This window comes from Cyrtonyx montezumae, unplaced genomic scaffold (assembly GCF_038088225.1).
Source record: "Cyrtonyx montezumae isolate F1298 unplaced genomic scaffold, pur_monq_1.0 scaffold_4, whole genome shotgun sequence".
NCBI classification, from domain to species: Eukaryota; Metazoa; Chordata; class Aves; order Galliformes; family Odontophoridae; genus Cyrtonyx; species Cyrtonyx montezumae.
The window spans coordinates 29,666,047-29,684,104 of NW_027072045.1; the positions used below are offsets into that span (position 1 = coordinate 29,666,047).

General features: G+C 36.7%; 1 protein-coding gene across 2 annotated transcripts in view; it reads right to left on the reverse strand.

Annotated features, from left to right (window-relative positions):
- DLG5 (discs large MAGUK scaffold protein 5) overlaps positions 1 to 18,058 on the reverse strand; it is a 95,214-nt gene that overhangs the window by 53,435 nt on the left and 23,721 nt on the right. For both annotated transcript variants that reach the window (XM_065746478.1, XM_065746477.1), the window contains exon 2: positions 6,392 to 6,460. In XM_065746478.1, the coding sequence (XP_065602550.1) occupies positions 6,392 to 6,460 (69 nt within the window). The remainder of the gene's footprint in view (positions 1 to 6,391; positions 6,461 to 18,058) is intronic.

The window sequence follows — 18,058 nt, forward strand, 5'->3', positions numbered from 1 at the left end:
TTACGTTTCACATTCCAAACAGTATCTTCTGATGTATGCAATAATAAGTACTTTTTATGCTTATTTTTTTATACTTAGAATACTTTAAAAGCATACTTCAAAAATATAACAACTTTGGTCTTGGCTCTTTATTCAGTTCAAGATGATACATGAAGGCAGACAAAATAAGATTCATTGTACTTACAGCACTTCTGTAAGTTAACAGCAATTTAATATTCATATGAAGTACTCCACAATTTCTCTTGAAGTAGCTGGACGTAATTAGCATTTTTTCTCTCTATAATATTAAATTTACAGAGATGCTGGGCAATGCTATACAGCCCACTACCTGATACTGTCTAGAAAGTACACTGCACAGCAAGAAAGATAGAGACTGAAATCAAATGGTTGAACTTGATGGTCTTGAAGGTCTTTTCCAATCTGAACAATTATAATCTGCCATTCAAAACTTAAAGCTATACTACATTTAGAAAAAAAAAACAAAATCCAAGACATATCTCCTTAATCCTTCCACTATTTTGCCTAGTTCTTTAAAGTCATCCGCTCCCAGGCAACAACAAAAAAAGATAATTACTGTCCTTGTGCCAGTTCAGCAATAGCATACTTTCTGCTGTCAAGAAGCCTCTAATTTGTGAACTTAGAGAAAGAAAAGCGACAGAATGATTGTCCTCCAGCCTCAGATGCTGTCAATCATAAAACAGCCTGGGTAGGAAGCAGCCTTTAAAGATCACCAAGTTCCAACTCCAGCTGTGAGCAGGGTTGCCGCTCACCAGCTCAGGCTGCTCAGGGCCCCATCCAACCTGGCACTGAACACCTCAAGGGATAGAGCATCCACAGCTTCACTAGGCAATCTGCTACAAAGCTTCACTCTGTGGAAAAAATTCCCCCCCATACACCTAACTTAGATCTCCCCTCTTTTAGTTTAAAACCATACTCCCTCGTTCTATCACTATCACATAAAAAGTCCATCTCTCCTTTTTGTAAGCTGTCTTTGAGTACTGGGAAACCACAAAGAGGTGACCCTGGAGTCTTCTCCAGACTGACTGACCAAATCCAACCCACTCTGTCTTCCTTTGAAGAAGATGTACTCCACCATATATTGTCTGGTCCCTAATTTCAATCCACAAACTCTCAATCTGATTGTATTTGTTTTTTAAAGGCAGTTCTTTGCAACCTATCCACTTCTTAGCACAGAGGGCAACTTCCTCTCCCTTGCTGCCCTGCCTATCTCTTCTAAAAACCTTGTAGCCCTCAATCATAGTATTCCAGTTGTGTGATCTGTCCCACCATGTTTCTGTGACAGCAATTAAGTCATTGTTTTCTGAATGCACCATGGCTTTCTCATGCTTGTGTTCAGTGGCGTTGAGGCACTTCAGGTGGGCTACATGCAAGGTTACTTTTTTGGATGAACCCTCATGAATTCCTTTGGGACAAATCTGAAGAAATTCCCCTGCTTTTTCATAAAGTGTCTCCTAGCTCTTCTTCTCTGTCCCTGAGCAGTATGTTCCCCCTCCTCCTGGGGAGGGCATCTGGGCCATGTCCCTGCTCCAGCACATTAGGCACTTCACTGAGTACCCAGAACCATGTAAGACAAGTTGACCTCAGTGCCTGGTGAATATTTAGCTTCAAAAATTATAAACGTTAAGTGATGGAAGGCACTATACAGACTGACACAATTTAAAAAAAAAAAATCTTTATTCTGTGCTGTCTTTTCCTCCATTACCATTACTGGTCAACTGGGAGATCAGCCAGTACCCATCACGTACAGTGCTGTTGCTGGGCTCCATCTCATTCTTAAGTGACAGTGACACTTGGCTTGTGCTTGGCACACCAAGCACTCCATAAATAATTATTCTGATGTCAGAGATGCAGGATTGTAGCTCCATTGAAGGAGCATGCTAGGCACAAAGAGTGGGCAGATGAAGGAAGCTTCTGTTTACACACAAATGTCTTTGTGACTAACAAAGAGAAATGAAAAACAAAATACAGAGAGTGTACAACAAGTTAATGAGAATTATTGATCCTTAGGAGGGAAAAAGGTGGGGCTAAAGCACAACAGGGGATGCAGGGATTGCAGCAGTTTATATCTCTTTGGTGAATCAACAATGATTTTTTTTCCCTTCAGTACTCTCCCTATCCACACTGTTTCATATACACAGCATGAACTTGATTAATACAGAAGAAAGAAAAGAAAGTGGTCCTAAACTCTTCTGTGAATCACACCAGAAACATTATACTTGTTACAGCACTCCTTGCTCTCTTCTATCAGAACTATGACAACTACCAAAGACTTGGAAGAAAAAAATTCATTATGAATAATGTACTAAAAACATGAAAGGGAAAGCCATTTCATGAGCTGATGCCAAATCCTAACTCTGTGCTTACCTATTTCTGGTCAGTGAAAAGTACATGAAACATTCACACAATTCCTGTGGTCAATGAAAGGAATCCTGGCTCAGTTTGAAGAATCCTACCTAAATACCTAATCATATAATCATATTGCTACTGTATGGCATCCTTGCCAGGAAAATCCTATTTCCCCATCCACCCTAAACACAAAAACCCCAGTATGATCAGTGTTATACACGTCACTCTGTACGTTAGCTTACTGTAGGAAAATGAGTGCAGAGTGCAAAGGGACTAACTATTGCCATCTGGCTGACTGTAGAAAAGAAAAGGAAAAAAGTCAACCATTTGTTAAAAAAAAGTCACTGGGGAATCAGACAAAGTCCTTCTGCAAGATTTATTTTACAAGTGTCAAAATTCCCCTGACTTACTATAGGGCACATACACATTTAATGTTCGCAACAACTGAGGCTATTATGGTAATATAAAAGCTCACTGATCAAGACAATGATTTTGTACAATTAAAATGTCACTCTGCGTATTTACAGCTGTATCTTTACAATTTCATCTTTCTCACCTTGAAGTAACTACCACTTAGTTTTTCTCTAATTAAGGGCCTTTATCTTCAAAACAGACATTTTTCCTCTTCCACAATTAGTTCTGCATTCAGGTATAAAAAGACAGATGAGGCCATTTCCTCATCTTTCTGTAAGATCTGCTGCTACCATAGGCTTGTCCTACCATAGAGCATCCAAGTTCCTGCCTGGCTGCTGAGAGCCCACAGACAGAGCACACAACAGGATTAACAGAAATAGAGTCCAACACACAAGCTGGAGCAAGAGAAAACAACTGTGAGGAATCTGCAGTATAGCATTACACCACACACTGAATGGTGTGTTCCTATATTCATCTGTTGCCAGCATTACCAAAACTCTCAGGACATATCTAGTCTTTCTCTTGACCAAATGAAACAATTAAATAACAGATAAATAGCTAAAAACATCTTCAAGAAAAAAAAAGTCTATTACACAAGAAAAAAATATTTCAATGAGGAAGCAACTGGGACGGACAGAATTAAGTTAACACATAGCAACTGTAGGTAAACAATGTATTTACCTATTTATGACTTTTTTCAAGTCCCATTAAAAAAAATCAGTAACAATTTACTCCAGCATTCATAAAATTACGGAGAAAGGTCTTCAGCACCACAATAGATGACAAAACTATCTAATTGATGTACAAAACCTAATTTTGTACTTCAATATCAGGTTTGCCAGTCTTACACAAAATCTGTTGATCAAGTACACACACATAAATGCATCACTTCAATTATGTCATGTTACTATAATTAATTAATAATATTAATACTTCCTGCGGATAAGATTCCAAGCAATTTACTTCACTGAAGATGCACAAAAGGTAGAGTCTTGTCAGACGGTCTGCGGAGAACACTTACACCACCTCCAACAATAAATGACAAAGAAGATACACAATTTTACAGAACAAACTTTACTACCAAAATCCTACCCATCTCGAAGAATTATTTCTAAATTAAATAATTAAATAATAATTATTAAAAAAAAAATTGCCTCAAAATTGTCAACCACTACCTAGCAACTGTCAGCTCAGGAAGCTAAGTTACCTGAGCCAGAGGTTTTACCTCCTTGAACACGTTCCCTTCTTTATCAGGACCACATTGAATATAAATACCTGGAATATTGTCTAGCATGAATTGCTGAAACACAGTTGATAGAATCATCTCAATTGTACATTCTGGCTCACCTGGAACTATTTCAGAAAGATAATTCAATTATGAATGCTAGCAGCATAAACTACACCAAACAATGGCTAGGATGATTAAGATTGGAAAGAAAAGTTGAAATACAAGGACATCCTCTTCTCTAGTTACTTTATAAACTATGGAGCATAAAGACAACAAATGGAAGTTTCCATCATCTCTCCTAGTTGGAAGACACTAGGATGTATTATCAGCTCCTTTAACTGTGCTTAATTAATATCCCTTCTGATTTTCTCTGAAAGGTCAGATGTATTTCCACATTGTTTGACAAACAGAAGCAAAGCACATCAGAAATAAAAATGTGTTTAATATTAACAGTAAGAGCTCTGAACACAGGAAAAATAAAACATAGTCCTCTGCCCTATAAAGAAAATACATGTGACCAGAGAAAATAAAATATTCCTTTAGATGCATGTGCATAACTATCAATGCCAATCAATATATTCCAAAGCTTACACTGACATCAAACTATAAGCTATTCACCTTTTTCCACTGACATATTCATTTCACAGGAAAAACCTTATTTCCACTGCCCTACGCAACACTTAACATATTTCAGTGGGCTAGGTGGTGGTAGAAGATGCTTTTAAATCCATGAATCACTGGAGAATCTCAGTTTTTGTTGGGACTGCATTCAAATAAGTCATAAGAAGCCTTCAGAGAGTTGGCATGCAAACACCTTCCACGATGATGGCTTGTCACTTAAACCTATCAGAATTGCAATAATCTCATGGTGGCTTTGAAGCAACTTGCAAATATGGCTGTTAGAACAAGCTGGTTATTAAGTAGAGAGAATTTGCTACTGATATTAGATCACATTAAAAATATTTTACCTTGTAGAAGAAGATGTGCGAGAAAAGAAAATGATTAGAAGAAAAAAAATGATATTCACGAATAATAAGTCTGTAACCAGACTATAAAGCAAATATCAGTTTCAAACAAGGAACTCCACTGACTGTTAATGCCGTTAATATTAAACATTCAATTCACTTTAACCATCTGGAAAAAATAACAAAAAAAAAACACCACCCAGAACTATGGTGAATGCTAGGAGCACTTTTTATTTAATAATGGTGATTTTATTTTTATGTTATACTTGAATCATGGCACACACAGTATAAATACTTCCAAGGATAACTCTTAAAGGAAAACATACAGAACAGTAGTTAGTATAAATTTTAATATTTTAAATCATTAGGTTTACAAAACAGTTTAGGAAGTTCAGCTCTGACTGATATGTGGTATTAAAGAATGCCTTAGAAGCAAAATGCCAAGTTCTGAATACGTGTTCAGAAACAGGAATCCCACAATTGTATAAGAGACCATTCCACTAAAAAAAAAAAGATAAATAGAAAATATATGCTACATATATATATGGCTTCTAAGTGGTAACTGTTAAGAGTTCTCTTCAAACAAACACCAGTTTCTAATCCTGTTAAAAACCAGTTATTAACCTTCACATCCAAAAATATAAAATATCAGTTACAAAGAATTAAGTATGTGCACTCACAAAGTTATAAAAACTGAAAAAACAAAACAACTTTAAGTGTCCTTTCTTAAAATTGGGAATATGGAACCAGAAAGAACAACCTGCACTTTTTCAAATCTCAAGCACCACTTCACCTAATTATTCCATCAACTTACTGTATTTCACATTAGAAGAACTTCCTTCTTTGGTTATCCTAATATCCCTCCTTCCTATCTTCAGATCCCAATTCTTCTTAACAAAACAAATCATACCCGTCCTTTCAAGTAATAACATACAATTGTGAACTAGAGAAGACTAACATGTCCCAGCTTCCCATAGAGTCAGTCAACCTTAAAACCTTGTTTGTTCATGTTGGAGTTAGACGCTCATCTATCTCTATGACTGCAGAAGGATGTCTACACACATCCTTAAACAGGCAACTGAATCACCTGATGCTGTCAAGGAACTCCACAGATGACTGACTGACATAAAATTGGAACTCTAAATATGTGAAAGCCTAAATTCCCTATCCACAGCAAATTACTTCTACATGGATTTCACAGTAAAAGTATTTCTATAAGAATAGGTAAACTGAGAGTGATCATGGCTATTCTGAAATCTTGTTGTTCTTAGAGGGCTGCTATCCACATTCTTTTTTCATCTAGTTTCTTTTTCTCCCTAAATATCCTTCTGCCCTTCACAAAGACGATTTTAAAATCACATTATCCCAACATCCAAAATATTTGTCCATCTAATTCTTAAATTAATCCTTTACTCACCAATGCTACTCAGAGAACTGCTGCTTTCAGAATCAGAAGGCATTATGGACAGCACACTGTAAGTAGATCCTAAAATTAGAAAAAGACAGACAGCATTATTTTCTTTCCCCTTACAAAAATCAAGCTAACTATTTATTTTCTTGACTCTGTAAAAGCCAAACCCACTGTTATTCAAATGCACAAATGTTATTTAAGTATAAAAAACTAGTATGAAATGGATGACTTGTGAATGTATGCAACACTACACACTAAGTAGGAAAATGTTCCAGCTTAAATGGTAAAAAAAAGAATGCAGAAAAACCACAATGGTTAATTTTGATGCACCGAAAACATCACGTTTCTTCAAGTATGAAGACTGAATGATGTCTGCAACAATCGTCAGAATCTACTTTGGTTTCTTTTCTTCTCAGATATACCATCTCCTGCTTCATTTATCTTACTGATTTGTATTCCCTCAAAATTCTCAGACTTTGAAACAGTTTAACAAGTAAACCAATTTTGCTTGCATTCATTTCAACTTTCAGTATCTGACGTTTTTAGAAGAGCTATCTGCTGTCACCAACAGTATTGACAGCAAGTTTTTCCATACATTCAAATAGATGGGGTGCTTTTTTTTTTTTTTAGTTTGTTTAGAAATGCTCCAGAAGAACTAGAAAAACAGGTCCTGATTAAAAACCTTATGAACTATCAGCCCCACCATTCCTCAATAAACAACATCAGCATCCCACAGCAAAGAAAGGGAGAAATTATGTGGGCGAATGATTTGAAATCTGATTCATTTTCAGCAGCAACCAGAACATGAGCTCAAAGATAAATTCAATGCTTTCAGGAGCTGCCTTTCTCCTATGATCTTACTTTCTATGTTTTGCTATGTGTTTGTTCCAATCTTTAAAATTAAAAAAAAAACGAAAGCTAAGAAGCAAGAGATTAAACACATGGATATACTTGTCAAATGGATTAAAGAAATACTAAACTTTGCTGATCTCCTGCATTACCTTAGAAAAAAGCATAACATCTATTACAATGAAAGAAAGATGCAATGAAGTAAGAGAAACCAGCTGACAACACAAGCAGTAACACCAAAGTAAATTAAAAATAAATAAAAATCAATGAGTGCGTGATCTCCAGCAAGACTGAAGTGGAAGGATTAGAAATAAACAGAAAATTGAACAAAAGCAGATTCTAATTTGTTTAATATATTGATATCTTTTTGACAGACAGTGTTTACCAAGATTGCATAATCTGTGTGACTCCAGCTCAATGAAATCTGCATGCCAAGATGTGACACTGGGCAATGTAAAATCACCCACTTCTAAAAGATTTCATACAAATCTCACACAGAAAAGAAGTTCATCCGATCTTAAACTGCTGCAGGTTCTTTTTTAAACTGAAAAAATGAAATGTTTTCATCAAAGAAACACTGAATGAGTTTTTTCTTCCTTTTACAGAATCACTGAAAAAGACCCAATCGCAACAATCATAAAAAAAAATGATGGAAAAAAACTGAAGCTTCGTAAATCCTAATTTACAAATAATTAATTTACTATTTTATGAAAGATCAGGGTGCCTTTAGGTATCCAAATAGATACCCAGGATACTTATTTAATTAGAGCAGATCAAGCTTGTATGATTTGGATCTTGCTTCTAGTTCTTTCAGTCTTTCTACTCAATCTTTACTAATTCATCTATTTGCTACAGTTTCACAGCTAACAACATTTGAAGGGAAGGGAGGGTTAGCTGGTAGAGTTGGAAATCTCTAAAAACGCCCTACTAGATGTGCAGTACAGAAGTCCAAAGCAAAATAGAAATATGAGCAGGCTTTTCTACCTGATACATCAGGCATCTTCTCAACATACAGTTTTTAAGAATCAGTATCAAAAATTTAACAGACGCTTAAGACATATTTCTGATGCTCAACATACATCAATTTCAATTTTAAAAATGGATCACATTAGATTAAGACAGATTCGTAACAGTACTTTGAAGTAATTACTACCATAAATCTGTACATAAGGCACAGCTACAGAGTGAATTCAAGTAATGCATTAATTCTTGTGAAAGCAGTTGACATTAAAAGACAACTATACTAACTATATAGCAACCACAGAATTAATGAAGACTTACAAACATACGCACAGAGGCTGAATTAAAAGAAATAGGAAGGTGACGTCTTATAGCTGTCATACAGATTGTACTCATTAATAAAACAAAAGCTAAATTTCCACAGTACTTTGGTCAACAAGTTCTCCAAAATACTATCCTATTTTCTGCTTAGTTTTAATCTATGGCAACATTCTTTTTTCACATGTATGCTTTCAAGTGATGCTTAACTGATTTCCAGAATTTAACAGATATGTCATAAGTTACACTTGACTAAACATATTTTAATTCACAAATTGATGACCTGACATTTGCAGATCCAGAATTGTACAGAGGAGAAGCATAAGCATGCTCTCCCTTTGCGTAGCACATTTGCTTTAGGGCTTTTTTTTTTTTTTGCTCACCCAAATTCAAACTTCAGATCAGTTCCATGCTGTATTAAGCAGCTTTGGCAGAACAGAGAGAATTACAAGTGCTGCCATCTATACTTAAGAAATCCATCTCCCTTTACTTAAAATGAAATAAAAAAACAAAAGCAAGTCAACTTCCATCATTTTATTATTGTCCTTATTAGTCTGATGGCAGGAAGGCCACTTAAAAAAAACTCAAATTGAGGAGGAGAACTAAGAATTAGTTGCTTAGCTGTCCAAGTCACCTCTGAAGAAGCAGAAATATGAACCTGTTTTTTCACCATTTCTCAAAACACAGTCTACACAGTGGCATACCTTTTTCTTGTTTAAAAAAAAAAAAGAAAAGAAAATGGTCCAGGAAAAAAAGTTGAGTACCCTTGGAAGACACCAGCTGTCTATTCAAGGCAGTTCCTCATCAATGGTGCCAAGTCTAGACTGATGGGTTTACTAGATTGATGGAATTAAACTATGAGTTCCAAACTATAACAGAACTTTACTCCATCCTTCCTAGTTGCTAAACAGTAAAATATCACATAACATTGGGCATTGTCTGTATTTTAAGGAGAGACTAAAAAGGAAAAGCCAACTATCACAAAGTAGAGCCTTAGAAATGAGATTATACTTGTACCGTCTTAGAAGGCAGCACAAAGGATCAAATAAGATTACTTCCAGCAATAAATGATAAGTTATTGCAAGAACCCTGAGGAAATAAAAACGGTGCATTCAGATTTCATTATATGACATACCTGAATATCTCCTCCAGAAAGATACACTGACAAAACACCAGCTCCACTCATGACTCTAAAAAGCACTGTACAAAAAGGGACCTACAGTGGCAAAATAAGATACAGGGGACTCAGGTTTTCAAAATTTATCATCTGCATTTTGAATACATTTTACTTCCAGAACGTATATTTTTCTCTCAAATACTTAAGTTAAAAATATGATCCAGCTAAGAGTTCTTGGCAAGTCTGAAGGCTATTTTATTTTCCAAAATATGCTACACTAACTAAGTAACTGTGCAGAAAGAAGAATAATCACTCCTCCAAATACACACTTCAAGCACAAGAGGCTGACCTACCAAACATGCCTTAGTGTGTGAAGAACCAGAGTGTAATTCACGGGACATTAAGTGCTTCATCACACGAGACAGAGAGCATGCTGGCCTTAGCTACACAGCCCACAGCACGTCACCCATCTATGAAGGGCTGTATTTAAGATGTGAGGTAGTAGTAATTAATTTAGAGTCAGCAGATTTCCTAACTAGGACACAGCACTGCAGGACTGAGCCTAGGAAGAGTGCTTTCCCCACACAAGTTTCCTCTGCTACACCTCAGCTTACAAATAACATTAAACAACTCTCCACACTCCTCTGCTGTGAACTTCCACTGTTAATTAAACTTCTCCCAACTCCTTCCTGTGCTGTGGTCACAGCCAATCCAGCTCCTGGGCAGCAGAGGTCCATCCTAAGGGAGGCCCAGAGCACTGGACATGAGCGCAGCATGACAAGCAGTTGTTCATCCATGCCTCAGCACACCAAACTAAACGGCCCTTGGCAGGATTCCTACTTGCTGTAGGGGAGCAAACAAGTTTGATTAAAACTGGAAATGACCCAGATCACAGCGCTCCCATTGCCTTTCACATCACAACAACCACAACTGCCCATGGAGCTGAAGGCCACATGGATCTGCCCGGCTCCAACTCCAAGGCTATTCCTTTCTTAGAAGCCTGCTCAGCCAGCTCTGTCAGAAAACATAAAACACAGTCATGTCTTGCCAGTTGTGTGACATTCAGACCTTTAATCTTGACCTTGGATGATTACCTTCTATTGCCTATTTTCTCCTGCCCATGTCATCTTCATTTTTGATGCCTGACAGCCATTTGCCTTTAAGGATATGAGTAACTGAAAACGTAAGCAGTAGCAGAAATCGTATCAGCAAAAAACATGCCCACTTCACCCATCTCCTTTCAAAATCAGTTTTATCGCTTATTCACCATACCTACAGCTCCTTAATACTATATTCTGAAGCATAAAATGCTCTTTTATTTTCAGGACAGTGTGAAAACTGCATGAAATTCAAATGGCTTTCCAATGCATCAAGCAACTTATTTTGATTTCCCAAATCCCTCACAGGATATCATAAAGAGAGTGAGGGTTAAAATACTGATTTTTTTTACAATTGAGAAGATATTGAAAACAACATATTTAGGAAGACACAGATACTAAAAGTATTGTTTTGGAGAAGACGTTTCAGAGCTTAAGCCACCCTTCAATTATAAGAGATTAAGAAAAAACTCTTCTTGAGGACAGAACAGTTCAGACATGTAAAAAATCAGCACCAGTGACAAAGCAACTCATCAGGCTGATTCTAATGTCATATGACAATTGTTGTGCAGCCTTAGATTCAGGAAAGTAAAATAACGTGCCTCAGGCCAGAGACATCAGTAAAGCTGTCCTGAGTTCAGATGCTCAAGTTCCAAGCTATCAGTCATATAATTAAGTACAACATCTGATCTTCAGGTGTTAAAAACAATACTAGACATCTGGACATTGGTATCTGGAAAATTCCTATCTTTATAGCTATGTTCTGTTCAAAACATTTCACAGTAGATCAAACCATGCACTTATATCTAAATACATATTCTCAAACATGCCCTCCCTAGTAATGAAAACATTCAGTGCCATAGATAATTTGTTGCTAGCCAGCAAGCAACGCAGTGAAATATACCCAAAAGGATTCACAATGTATTGTTAAGAAATCTAAATCACCAAACAATCGTAGGGCATTCTACTACAAACTGAATTAGGAAGCAAAACTAAAGTTGGCATTTCCAATTTGAAAAACAAAAGAAAAAAGGAGAATGGCAAAAAAAGAGATGAGATCATTTGTTTTGATATGCTACAATTTTATCATGAGCACACAATTGCTGCTATCCACATAGTTAGTTAGCATCATTTGCTCTTCCATACTCTATTGTGAACATTGATTCAAACAATCCTTTTTTCACAAAAAAAAAAAAACAGAAAAGACTGAACAGCTTTAACAAATCTAAATTTGCATAGTTCTGTTCACAAAAATATACAGCTGACAGATTTCAAGCTGTTTTATCATACATAAAAAATGCCTTAAAAAGTTGCAAGAAAAGTAATTTTTAAAAGCCAAATTACCATGGTGATTTATCAGCTTCTATATCTATTATCAGCTGGTAACTGTAAGCAAAGACACAGAAAAACTTATGACTGCTTTAAAAACTAACAACAACAACATCCAAGTATATCAGTTCAGCTGGAAATAATATGACCCTTGATATCTTCCACGTTTTCATTTAATTCTTCATAATTTTAAGAATTATGAATTTAAATCTTCTGCACTTTGAAACAACATTAGAAGCGGTTATTTACTAGAACAGTAATAATATATCTGCTGGAGCAGAAGGACCAAAAATGCAATTACAATTACTATTGCTATTACTTATTCAAAAAGTCCTGTAGCAATTCAGGTTCTGAACCAGAAAAAACAGTGTTAACCTCTGCCTTCTGCTTTTTGACTGGGACAGCTTTTAACTGCTTTACTTGGTGCATTTTTTCTTAACAAGTCACTCATCTCCAACACTCGGCTTCAGATGAGCTTCAACAGTACACAGCCAGGGACTATAATCCTCTTCTGCAGCCCTAGATATCCATTAGGTAGTGCACGAGATGGATGATGATTCTTCAGCAGTTCTTTTAAGACTAACAGCTACATACCTAGCTACCACAAAAATAAGCTAACATATTACATTGAGATCCTGGCAAAAGAACTATTTCCCATTTGTAGAACTGCATGTACAGCCTTCAACAGTCACCTTCTTAAAAAAGAGTAACTAACTGCAGATACTTTAACCTCTGCATTTAGTACAGAGAGGGAAAAGTTGCATTTGAAATCTTAGTAAAACTGTAATGCAGGCAGGTGAAACAAACTGTATGTATTCCAGCTCGTGCAGATTATAAAGCTGGCCCTTATGTTATGGCCAGTTTCCTTATCTTCATGCTACTTGGTGTTATAGTCTAACAGATAAAGTCCAAATGATCCTTCACCTTATGTGGATAAGCAACCACATTTTTTGAAGAAACATATCACTGGCTTCTTATGGACAGAAGACAAACTGTTGTAAATACAGCATGGCCAACAAATCTGCTAGCAATACCACTTCTAAAAACATTAACAAACCTACAGGTAGTACAAATCCTTTAAATAAAAGCAAACAAACAAAAAACACATGTGCACACAAGTTGCAACATGTCTCCAGGCTGCAACTACAATCTGAAGCTTGACATAAACGAAACAAAATCGACTCTTCAGTTACTATAGTCAGAGCATGGTCCCCACACACGGAGTAATGAAACATCAAATCATATCTGTAACTTGATAGATTTGGAAGCATATATTTCAGCTCACCCATCTCATTTAAGGTTAACTTTAAAGCCCAATGACAGTGAAAACAGGTCTGCTATAAATACCTGTTATAAATATCCAGTTTCATCACTACCTATGGACCAACCTAGTGTGGGACTCTTCTGTTCTAGAATAAACAGTTGAAGGAGTTTCCATACAGTGTTTCTCCACAAGAACCCGAAGCATTTTATACCTGCTGTAGCAACAAGTGGTCCGACAAAAGAGGCAGAGTATGGTAATAAAAGCTGCTCAAATGAAAAACAAAGAAAACAAGAACTGGAAAAAGAGATAAGGAAGAATATGTAATAAACCAAAACAAAGAAATGATGGTAGTAGCAATGGTGAGCACAATCTGTCCTACTGTGCAGTGCCACTAACTAACTTATTCTAAATGTGCACAGCAGTTGAGGCTCTGGAAAACACATGCATAACAGTTCACACATACTCTTAAATTTCACTTGGCAAAAAGAAAGGCTGGACATGGAGAAAACACCTGGTCACAGCTTTACAGTGCCTTCCAACTCACACTGCAGAGTTGTTCTTCCCAACTCTCCTAATGCTGGGGTAGTACATCTTTTTAACATCATCATCAAGACAAGAGCCTGGCAACGATTATTAAAAATATGGAGATTATACATTCACTTTTATTCTGGAAGAAAAAAGGGACAGATGAAAGATGCATCAAGTCACATAACACATCATTATTTGGGCTGGGAATAGACACCTCTTAGAACAGCCCTTCCTGTCATTAAGCTTTGGCAGAAATAGTATTTCTGAGTACGTTCAGATCTCCTTGCTAACTTCCTTAAACCCAGACAGTAATATATTCAACACCTATTTTTCTTAGTATGCTAACCAAATCTCGATGCTTGAAGAAGACTTGCTGCTTGTCTATTTTGTTATGCAAGAGCCTTTTCAGAGAAAGCTCATTTCACAAAGTTATTTCCATCTCGGTAGGCAATGTTTTTTATTTATTTATTTTACATCAAGTTATATTCCAGAAGCTTCACAAGTAACATGGTTAAGATCTCTAAAGGATGGTGCAGACTGCTCCTTACAACTGACCCTAAAAGATTCAGATGAATGGGAATTATCCATACTTAAAATCCTTACTCTATGCAGTCAAAAGGAAGAAACTAATTGTGAGATGAAGGTGGTAAATACCAGATTACTACAAAAACGTGTTCTCAGTCTATAATAGTAAGCCTACAAAACTGGCAATGGTAAAAATTAAGAAATTCAAACTTCACCTTAGTTGGCACAGATATACACATAGTTTTGCAATAGATTTTTTTTTCATCAAATAGCTATACAATCAGGTAAAATGAATAGCAAAATAAAACTCTAGAACAAAATGCTGTATTGAAAATGTAATATTTTTATTTCGGAATTAAAGTGACAGAAGGATTCTTGAGGCAAATATTTGCCACTGGATAAATAATAAGGAGAAAAAAAAGTCTGCAATGTCAACCTGTAAACCCTACCTACTTCATTAATTCCAGAAAAATGTTTTAAAGCCTAGTGTACAGGCAGTGCATCTACAATAGGATGAAATTACACTCCAAGCAGGAAGTTGTATCACCATTAACATCACATGACAGAGCACACTGAGCTTAATGGAGTGAAACAGGTCTCCCTGGAAGAGGCTCAGGCTACAAAACTGCATTCACCAGAATGCAATTCCAAAAGCAAATGTAATCAATGCCTCAGTCCAACCCCCAGACTGCAACACACAAGAACAGAAAAGAAAATGAAATCACAACACTGATGAAGTGGAATATGGCATACTGGCAGCACAAGTCAGAGCTGCTGAAGTCATAAAGAGCAGCCTCCCACCTCAGAGGAGTAAGTGAGCCAGCCAGCAGACCAGAAGTCAAGTGGCTTGAAAAGTCAGCTGCCTCTCTATATCACAGCTGTGGTTCCCTCAGCCTCCTCTCAACTGCACCTATCAGAATGGAGGAACAGAGGAGGATACTGCCTCCCCACCAGCACAGCACCACTGACAGGCATGAAGGCTGACTGAGGACAGCTTCCACATTCATGCTGAGGTTTATGGTGCACTGGGACTCCTGGTGCCAGCACAGATTTATCTTGAGTAAGCACACCAGGTGGTCTGGAGTAACAAACATTGTACGTAACACTTTGTTACCTCTTCCTTTAAATATATAAACATGCACACATTTTACAGTTCCCATAACAACAACAGAAGAGGCATTAAAAACAATACCTCTGAAGGCAGACTTTTAGTGGGCTAAGCCATTTCTGTTCCATTTTAAATCTCTAGTGAGACAGCTTTCTTTACATCTGTCTCCTGGAACAGACCCTGCAGAGCCTGGGGATGTTTCTAATGAAGATGGTGTCAGAGGAGCTGCCAGCAGATTCAATTGTTTCGTTTTGTTTCCCATTTCCCCATAGCAGTGTGAGCAGCAGTGAGGCATAGCTTGCAGAGGAACAGAAACAGGAGGTAGAGAATGCTGATGGGTTTAAAAAAAAATGTATCCACTGCATCCACTGTTTTCCTCATGTACAAAGTGCTTGCAGTATGAAACACTAACATTAAGTTCTGATTGAATTATAACCAAAAATACAAATTTTCCTATGCAGTAAGAAAAGGCATTTCTCCCCCCACTCTAATCCAAAAGAAAACAGATGTATTAGCACACTAATTATAAAAATGTTTGAAATAGGTAACAATGAAGACCAAATTCAACCAGTCTGATGTGAAAAGGTGCCTAGGAAATGACTATGTAAACAGCAGTTGAGATGGATCACTCTTTGGAAAAGCAGGAATAAACTCTATCCCATTGTGATTTACTGCCATCTCTGACACAGCAGGTCTGTTCTGTAAGGCATTTCCACTTTTGGGAAAATAAAAACTAACATCGTATTCTTTCATATCAAGGCAGAACTTCCTGTTGCTATACAAAATAATTTTATTCTTCCTTTCCACAACAAAGAACATTCAACATGTTTAAATTACAGGTAACTGTGTAACATTCAATTACAATTTTTTTATACCCATCTGCTTTCATATTGACTGGGGACAACATTAGTACATTGTTGAAAAAAATAAAAGAGCAAGTTTGATTGTAGAAAGTGAACTATATGAAATCTCAGGTCAACAGTTACACTTCACTAATGGTGCTGTAAACCAAAGTTCACCAAGAGAAATGCTTTATCTTCTCCTTCTATGGATAACACCTTCCATAGAACAACATTTCAAGTACACGGCAAGATTTGTCAGACACGAATATGAATACTAGCTTTGATCCATTAGAAGTGAATCACATTTCAAAATCCACAAATCAACTAATTTCAAGTGTTTTAGTAAGTATGAGAGCATATAACTACCCTTTTTTCTTCTCCAAAACTAGAATCAGTGGAAAACCAGAGAAAACTTTGCAACAACTTAAATTCCTCCTGAGAAGGCTGATAGTAAGTAGCTTCTTGAAAAACCATTGCTTTCCCTTCCTGTGCTACTTCTTATCCCATAAGGAAAACAAATATTGCAACTTCTCATTTGAAAAGAGTAACTTGATGTAAGTTTAGTGATGGTTATTCTGATTCTGTTTCACTTCAAACAACAATATTTTTCTAACAAGAGAAAAATTAAAATCTCTATAGACTTTCAGATGAGTCCAGACTTTTTTTTAATCAAAGACAAAGTCAGATAACCTACATGCTGCTATCCTTGCTACAAGGATAACAGCATAAAGCAGTGAGATTTAACCCAAGAGCAGTCTTGTTTTTCAGATCATTCTCTGTATGCATTTAGTAATGTGTACTGACAGATGTCAGCTTGGAGGCTGGTCATAGTTATTTATTTTTCAGTTTCATAAAGCATGTTTTACTCTATTCCCTGGGCAAATAATCAGGGCAATGAGACTCAACTTACTAATGTAATTCAAATGAGAAAAATGTAAAAGAAGGGTGTAGACTGAGGGAGAGATGCTGAAGTACCTGTCCTGCTTATACATTACCTACAATCACTTGATAAGGAAGCAAAGCTGATGACTTGCCCCCACCTCGATGAACAAAACACAAGAGTTGCCTGTTCCATCTCTGCAACTGAGCAGAAGCATTCTCTCCAAGGTATACAGGAGAAGCTTTGCAATCCAAAAGCCAGGTCAAGTTACATCCAAGAAGATCTGGACCTGTCTGATTTTAGAAACCACTCAGTTTTTACATTAAAAAAAAAAAAGGACTGCCTTAATTCCATTCTGGTGATGCTGTCCAGAAGCAATTACAACATGGAAAGCAGGCAGGGAAGATTCAAAAAATGAAATTCAGTATTGTAGAAGTTCAGATAGGCAAGAAACATTCCTTATCTTGGAAATCTGTACTAGACAAATATGCTTTATTGAACAAGGATACATCTTGCTTGGTTATGGCACTTATCTCCTTCTCCTATCTGTGCCTCTACCCAGAGCCTTTGTGAGCATCCTGGGAACTGCAAATACTGTCCACATCCACAGCTATTAATCCTCTCATGTTTGGGCACGGTAGATATGCATCATTATACTAAATTCTGCAGAGACAATTACACAGCATGGATGACCTGTTTTCTCAAGATGATAGGCTTCTAGTCATAATTTACATATTTTTTTTTTAAAGTAACCTCCCTGGTTCCTCAGCTCGCTGCAAGCAAGAATATTTCTAGACATTAGTCAATCAGCCACCGATACCTGTCTGCATGGCACACATGCTTCTTCTGTCCACAG